At 38.8% G+C, this 8,276-nt stretch overlaps 1 protein-coding gene across 3 annotated transcripts; it reads left to right on the top strand.

Moving 5' to 3' along the window:
• Window positions 1–1,375: 1,375 nt before the first annotated feature.
• On the top strand, window positions 1,376–5,892 carry LOC116181226 (protease inhibitors-like). Of its 3 annotated transcripts, XR_004147218.1 has the most exons (6): window positions 1,480–1,879; window positions 1,932–2,022; window positions 2,066–2,865; window positions 5,108–5,238; window positions 5,289–5,450; window positions 5,499–5,857. XR_004147218.1 is itself a non-coding variant. In XM_031501524.1 (3 exons), exons 1-3 carry the CDS (start codon window positions 1,813–1,815, stop codon window positions 2,187–2,189), a joined length of 282 nt encoding a protein of 93 aa, XP_031357384.1. In that variant the 5' UTR covers window positions 1,632–1,812; the 3' UTR covers window positions 2,190–2,272. The 3 variants fall into 3 exon arrangements, 1 of the variants encoding a protein (XP_031357384.1); XR_004147219.1 differs by having other exon boundaries at window positions 1,376–1,879; window positions 2,066–5,238; window positions 5,517–5,892; XM_031501524.1 differs by lacking the exons at window positions 5,108–5,238; window positions 5,289–5,450; window positions 5,499–5,857 and having other exon boundaries at window positions 1,632–1,879; window positions 2,066–2,272.
• The last annotated feature ends 2,384 nt before the right edge of the window (window positions 5,893–8,276 follow it).

Here is an 8,276-nt window from a genome sequence, read left to right on the forward strand (position 1 = left end):
TCGCACTAAATGCAGCACTCCCTACGGTCGTGCTGCAAACAAAGTGCTCATGCGGGAAAATTAACTTACCGAACTTGTTAGGTAAATAACTATTGATCAACCCCTCTACTCTAAAGCACGTGAAATAGTAGCTGCGTCAGATTCCAGCTCAAACTTTATGTAAAGTCGTTGTGAAATTAGGAGGATCAGAGGCCATATATTGGTACGACTTGCATTATCAAAGGTTATTTTTGAAGACATGAAGATTGAAGATGGTACATTGGATGAGTTAATACAGCAAATCACTTCTCGAGATGTATCCTACTCAAACCTAGAAGGATATATGGATAACTCAAATATTTTTCTTTCAACATTTCTGGACAAACTGGATGATTTGAAAGCTCGAGGTCCAACAGCACAGTTGTGGGTGCAATATTTCGAGATGGTTACAATAGCACTTGATTTTGTACGCGCTGAAAGACTTGGGCTTTTCCAAGAACACCTTGATGCAGTGCGCAGAATGCTGCCATATTTTCACGCCATATATGGCGCGTTTTCGACCGGAGGCACCGGTTGACCTGAAGTGATCCTGTGACCGCGCGCTCTCCGCCCTCTATCTTGAAAACGGTTCACCGTATAAAAATTTTTTTCAAACAAAACTTGTAGAGAATTTTGTAGTCTTCAATATTGATTATGAACACAAATAGTAAGAAACCCATAAGAAAGGAGATATTTACAAAAAAAAGCGAAAAAAACCGATTTTTGTGACCTTTAACCTTGAAATTTAGTAGTTGCGCACACCCTACCATATGTAGGTTTTGAGACAATTTTTAGGGTGTCAATATACAAGTATTTACAAATTTTCAGCTGGGTATCTCAAATTCCGAGGTGAACTTACTATAATGACTGGACTATAACACTAGCTATAACTTTTAAGTTTTTAATCCATGCGCGATACAAGTTGTGATTCGCTATTCGCGTATACCAACCGGACTTGTACTTGTAGTAGAGTTTCTGAGCAGGGAATGTTTGTATTATGTTGGTAGAGTAGAAAAATAGTGAACAGGTTTGCTTTGCTGCATTGTTTTCATGGTCACGATTTCGATCAGTGCAGTAATCAATTTAATTACAAATCCAACTTTCTTAATCTACCACTTATTTTTATGTTTTTACCAAAGCAGTCATTAGCAAAAAATTGTTTGCTTGAATCTTATAGCCTTATTATGCAAATAAGTTGTCCATGTCAAAATCCCCTTATCGTGAACCATTAGTACACAATTTATTTACTGCTAAGTCTAGAATAACAATAGTTCAACTGGGTTACGTTTCTTTTAAATAATGTGCTTCGTATGATGAGTTACACGCGCCTACAGGTCACTTTAGAGATAACCCAAATGTAATTCTGATTCCGTGTATCAAAAGGACTCATCTTTGTTTCTCTCACATGGAAGCAGAGAGGAAATATTGACAAAAAATGCACCTATTTTATACGACGCTATTTACACCAATCTCGCCTCCTTCTTTGGCGATACTATTTGAGTCAATCAAAAAATGGCCTCATGTTGCCTTTGGAGTAAGCAACCTACTTCAAAAGTCTCTAACCTCTACGCCACTGTTTCGACCATGACATGGTATCGAAGAGGTGGCCACTATCCGATTTGATTATGAACCTCTAATGTGCAGCACGTGAATAGCACAGTGTACTCTCGACGATCTTGGTCAGCTCACTTTGTGCGCGATATCTTTGCACTTTCGCATTTCACAATGAAAAATGTCGATATCACTTGTGAGTGTATAAATAGCCGCGGCGCAAACAGAAAGTGACAGTAGACAATGTTAATAGTGTACTTGTGTTGTGCAGCTTTGGTGCTCGGCGCCATGGTGCAAGGAGACGAATTTGGTAAGTAGCTTTTCACCAATGGAATAGTGCGAGTGCCAATGACCCATTGCAGAATGCGAACGAGAAGCGTTTTACATCGAAAACAACTGCAATCGCTGCCAGTGCGGCGGAAATGGCTATCTTCTCTGTGGTTTTAAGAAATGGTAAGCCCGCAGGCCCTCCTTTTACTAACCAACACTATTTTAGCTTAGTCAAAACGCGACTTTCACTCTACAAATGCGAGCCGGGTGCCCGCTATCACCAAGGATGCAACGAATGTTGGTGCGTCGAGGGCTTCGGAACCATTTGTACGCTTAGGAACTGTTTCTGAGTTCTCCTCATGAGGCAAACGTTGGGCGCTGTACTTAAAACCATAGTATTCTTTTTGTAAAATAAATATGTGTGTCTCAGATAGCATTTTAGTTTTGAACCGAATAGATGGACCAATTCCTCGCCCTGCAATGAGCGCTATTATTGTCCAATGACGATGATGATCTTTGTGTGAGCGCACTACGTACCAACGCCAGTTAGAACTATGGTCATATGTACCCCCCTTGCACCATCTTGAAATTATTCTTTGATTAACGTCTTTAATATTTTTTCCACCAGTGCGCGAGGTCTACGTAAGGAAATTTCAAAAAAAGCTCGCTATTTTTTCTAAAAGGCCCCCTTGTTAAGTTTCTTTGAACTCAGACTTTCCATTAAGTGGGCCAACTAAGCATGCCCTAAAGTAACGGCACCACTCTTACACCTACCCTTTGGCGCGATACCTCCATCGCTTGGGCTACTTTGTATGCCATTTTACGTTTCCCGGTCACCAAACCTGCATATCCAAGTCTTGGTGAGTGTAAAGCCGCATGTGGCGGGGTATAAACACCTATTTTTCGTTGACATTTTCGATCTACTTACGAGCTAACGCATAAATGGCGGTACTCGGCACCGATTGGGCTACGGAATCGCGGATTTTAAATTATAGTAGAAGCAATTACAACCATCCTTTCAAGCAGGTAACTTTAATATAATTTACTAGCAGCTTGCGTAATTGGTAAACTTAATTCCAATTACAAATAATTGACGGACGAAGGCATAGTTTCTCATGACAACGTTAAATGTAATTAGGTCCATCTCCGGACCACACCTCCAAGGAGACATTTGCGCCCTTATTTCGAGGCAATTAGTCTACTAAGTTTTGGGTCATAAACAAATTCGACATTTTGCGACGTATTCAATTCAATTATTCAATATAAGTTTTGCAGCATTCCTATGATGGATTCGAACTGAATATAGTTAAACAGTAAATTACGTTTGACACTTCTGTTCTACGATTCAATTTCATCGATGTTACACACCTTTTTTTTAATACTTTCCTAAGTTGCACATTTCTAATTTTTTCCACTCCAAAGGGTACGCTTAACTACCCACCCGAGCGCTTTCTTTACAAGTTAAAAGGATAGCAATTCCTTTCAACACCATATCAAGCGATTAGAAACGCTCGAACGTAAGTTTCTATTAAAGTTTTTGTTGCACAACCAAATTTTGTGTACTTAGTGAACAGTATGCGTTAAAACAATTTATGGCTGCGAAACCGTTAACACCGACATTGTTATTAGAAAAACTGGATTACAAAGGAAAAAAATAATCGGCATTGTAGAACGTAAGCAATAATTGTTGTCACAATCACACTCGAGGAAAATTTAATAAACGGTCTCAAATTATTACAAATAACACTTTAGATCTGAAAAAATTTAACTCAATTTTTAGGGGATTAACTCGTAGTCTAAAAAATTATCAATATCAAAGCAGATTTCTGCGGAAAACAACGGAGCTAAAACTGTTAAATGACTATTTAAACAAATATAGGAATTCGATTGTATCGAAAACCAATATGTGATGTAATCAAACGTTATAATATCAAGAAGTCGTCGCCTTTAAAATCTGGCCGTAACGGCCATCTGAATTCAGATGGGCGCTTTTCTGCCTTATCTGTAACAGATAAAAACTCAAACAAAAAACAAGGGGGAATATTGCAATAGAAATGTATAACGTTTGACACGCGAGAACCGTAATTACCACTCAATCACTAATTCAATTTACGTTAACTAAACGTAAGTAAAACTTTGATCGACAACTAATCGTCCGTACAAATCGCTGATATATAGAAGCATAAACGTGACGTTAACTGCAAGGGAACTAGTTTACGAGACACTAATAACTAAATCTCGAAACAACAATAAGCTAATTAATTTAAAATGCAAATGAATTAATTCAAACAAATTCTTCGTAATGACACAAGCAACGTTAATAAAACAATCGTAGATATTGGTTTCGGAATAGGTCTTGGTAACTACTTAAACTAATTCAGAATGCACGGGTAACTAAATATCTACGTATAATAAACTAATTGGAAGGATAGAATGTAGACAAAATCGGAATGCGAAAGATGAATTTTTGTAACAATAAAGCAATATACATGTAGAACTAAGTCAAGTCGGTTTATTAATAAAAAACTATTTATAATAGTTTTTTACACAAGCCACAATATCAATAAGAATGCAAAAAATTATTAGTTGACGGTAATACCTAACAGCTCGCCTTCGGTGTAAAAGACACCTGACGTAAGAAAATCCTTGGCCCTCTTCTTGAATTATGTGAATGCGTCGCAGTCGATTTTACAGATGCAGGAAGAGCGTTATAGTAGCTAGTCGATTCTGGTGACAGCTTGTAGAACGAGTGAGTTGGCTTAGAGGTGTCAAAGTCATTCACAAGCGCAATAATCCTTTTCTATTACAATTTCCATTTTTTACGATGATCATGTATACTAATGGACCCCATAACGATGTCTCCACCTAGGTTTGACATTGTCTCATACATGGTGAGGTGATGGGGGATTTAATTATTACACCCCACTTGTCTTCAATATATTTGGGACTTCAAGATTCTATCTAATAGATTAGTGAGCATTTATCTTTTGTTATTAGACCTTTCTATGCTGTTAGATAATTTTATTGAATGGTAAGCAGATGATCAGATTTGAAAATGATTAATACAGATAGCATCTGTCGCGGCACTTAAATTCGAATCAAAAATGAATTAGACAATTCCACATGATGTTCAGTGATTCAATCATTCAAAAAAATGCTGTTGCTACTCGCACTACTCGCGCAAGTGAACGCGTTTGTATGGGAAACTGCCTTTAAAATCACCACTAACTAGACTTTTTTAAGCAAAATGCGTACGATGTTATTTCAGAACGTATGGAAGTCGAATATTACGATCCTACCATTTTGAACGCTTCCTGCTCTAACTACAAGTATAACCGAACAACCCGTACGTTTATTTTGACATTGACGTTGAAAATTGATGCAACTGAAGGAGATCTCGTAAGAACTTACTACCAATTACCATACGTGCTGTACTAAGTAATTTTTAGATTATGGTAACGGGTTACAAATGGCTGAGTAATCGTTATCGCCTGGACATCCTCCAATTCAACTTGACAATCAAAGATGCAATTCGCTGCAAGTACTTTGATATAGATCGCGTGTTGGGTTCCTGTACGACACCTCGCATGGAATGGCCACTCGTTAAAGCGGTAAGATTCATTTAGACACGCCCACAATTCCTGTAACCATCGATTTAGGTGAAATATACATTAAAGGATTGGGTGCCGGACAGTACAAAGTTTCCTCCGGGCATGCCAGAAGGAAGGTGGAAAATAGGGATGCGATTTTTTACGGGCAACGAGAAACACGTCATGTCTCAAAACTGGTATTGTGCCATCAAATACAAGCTTAAAATGGAATAGAAGTAATGCGATAACCACATAATACCTATGCCTATTTACACTTTAAATACTAGTAGGACAGCAAGTTGTGGTGTTTTAATGTTAGTAATAGTAAGACACAAAGTTTGTAACTACACCTGTGCACACGCCACCCACATAACACCCTTACGCCTCCGTACGAGGTCATATAGTTTGATATTCGCGTGTGTAAATAAATAAAGTTGGTTTTACCACCAGTGTGATATATGTACCATACATAACCCAACAACAGTGGCGCACAACTGGGGACTGTGTTTTTCAAGACGCCGCCCCATAACAAGAACCAAATCAATAATGCCCGAAGAAAACCCACGAAGTTCATTCACAATGGAAATGCTCCTTCGAACTCTCACGGAGCAGAAGACCACCACCACCGGAAGCATTCATCGATCCGATCACCACGTAACAAGCAATGTACGGATACAAACGAAAATCTATCGTAATTATAACCACGCAATTTGCCGCGCCGTGATTATCGATTGTCGGCCTTCGTCTTTTTCTTTGGTTTGTGAGAGCAGCAACAGATTGTATTTCGCTTGAAAAACAGCTGAGACATTGGTGAAAACGCATGGAATTATAATTGCCACCATCCATTTTCTATTAATCTTTGGCAATTGAATTCATTTAATTGGAAGATTCCGCCGAATTGAACCGGGCAGGGACAAGTCGCCGTCGCCGACTGGCCGTTGGCAACTCGCCGTCGGGCAATCTCGCTATCGTTCAACTTGCCGTCGGTTAACTCGCCGTCACCAGAAACAAAATAAAGATTATTTTTTTTTAATATTTAAATCTAACACTTAGATGTCTATAACTGCAATCAGTTTAGTCATATAATATTATTTAGCAATCTCGTTTCATCATTGGAATGCTGTAGTTATTTGCAGTGTTGTGTAAGATCCTTTAATTCTGGATCTAGATAGAGATCCAGATACATGTAAAAATCATGATTCGATCAAGATCCAAGAGCACCTCAAAACGATCTAAGCCAATCCGGCTCCGTTAACTTAGCACCACCATTTCAAATTTTTGACTAAAGACAGATTGCGCTAGAATCTCCATGGCTAGCGCCAGCTAGCGCCAGCTAGCGCCACTTTGAGTTCAGCTAGCGCCATTATAGATTTTGCAGAAAAGCCCTTGATTTTCGGGGGGTGCTATGTTAACGCTAGCACCACCATTGCGTCCGATCATTTCCAAAAGCAAGCGCTGTGTTCGTCAGACCTAGCGCCAGCTAGCGCCACAAATTTTAGAGCTAGCACCACCCCCCAATAGTGAGGGGAGCAATTTTTCCTAGCACCACCATTTTGTCTTTTCATGTAAAATTTTGACGTTTTGTGTTCTGCTGACCTAGCGCCAGCTAGCGTCACTTTGAGTTCAGCTAGCGCCATTATAGATTTTACAAAAAAGCCTTTGACTTTCGGGGGGTGCTATATTAACGCTAGCACCACCATTGCGTCCGATCATTTCCAAAAGCAAGCGCTGTATTCGTCAGAGCTAGCGCCAGCTAGCGCCACAAATTTTAGAGCTAGCGCCACCCCCCAATAGTGCGGGGGGCATTTTTTCCTAGCACCACCATTTTGTTTTTTTCGGGTAAAATTTTGACGTTTTGTGTTCTGCTGACCTAGCGCCAGCTAGCGCCACAAATTTTAGAGCTGCCATCACCCACCAATAGTGTGGGGGGAGGGGGCACCACCATTTTGTCTTTTTGTGTAAAAATTTGATGTTTTCTGTTCTGTAGACCTAACGATCAAGTTAACCTAGCGCAATTATAAATCCTAGCGAGTTTATAATTTTGCGGTGTCTGTCCGTCTGTCTGTTAGCACGATATCTTGATAACGATAACGAATTGACCGTTTACGATGAAATTCTGTAGATGGATTCTTTATCAAATTTGTAGATCGGAGTTCGTGAATTGGCAATGTAGACCAAAAAATAAAGTAGGCACTTTTGACATCTCTGTGAGTTATGAACCGAATTGTATGAAATTCAATATGTGTATAGCTTTAGCCATATAAAACGCAATTCCAAAAGTTGACCTTAATCGATCAACATTCACAGTGCTCTTTTCGCATCTCGACCATTTACAAACCCGATTGAAAACTTACTTATTTATGGAAGCATTTAAAAGAAATTTGATACATAGCCACTTGGAATAAAAGCAAATTTAACGCCAGTTTCAAAATTTGGTTTTGTGCATGATGTGTGGTGCCATTTTTCTTATTTATGGAAGCAATTAAATGAAATTTCATACATATACACTTTAAATAAAAGCAAAACTAACACCAAGTTCAAAATTTGGTTTTGCACATGCTATAGCCTTACCCAGGAGCTCGTTTTCTATATTTATTTACACGTCGATGCGAAAAGGGCACTGTGAATGTTGATAGATTAGGCTCAATTTTTGGAATTGCGTGTTATATAGCTTAAGCTATACGAATATTGAATTTTATGCAATTCGGTTCAAAACTCACGCAGATGTCAAAAGGGCCTTACTTATTTTTTTGGGATACATTACCAATTCACGAACTTCGATCTACAAATTTGATAAAGAATCCAACTACAACATTTCATCGTAATCGGTCCATTCGTTATCGAACT

Source organism: Photinus pyralis, unplaced genomic scaffold (genome assembly GCF_008802855.1).
Source record: "Photinus pyralis isolate 1611_PpyrPB1 unplaced genomic scaffold, Ppyr1.3 Ppyr1.4_LG9, whole genome shotgun sequence".
Taxonomy (NCBI): domain Eukaryota; kingdom Metazoa; phylum Arthropoda; class Insecta; order Coleoptera; family Lampyridae; genus Photinus; species Photinus pyralis.

Excerpts from the sequence above, each read along its gene's own strand:
- LOC116181226 (XM_031501524.1), top strand. The coding sequence starts at position 1,813 with ATGTTAATAGTGTACTTGTGTTGTGCAGCTTTGGTGCTCGGCGCCATG. Across the intron at positions 1,880-1,931 it reads GGTGCAAGGAGACGAATTTG|AATGCGAACGAGAAGCGTTT; the intron begins GTAAGTAGCTTT and ends GACCCATTGCAG. Across the intron at positions 2,023-2,065 it reads CTCTGTGGTTTTAAGAAATG|CTTAGTCAAAACGCGACTTT; the intron begins GTAAGCCCGCAG and ends ACACTATTTTAG.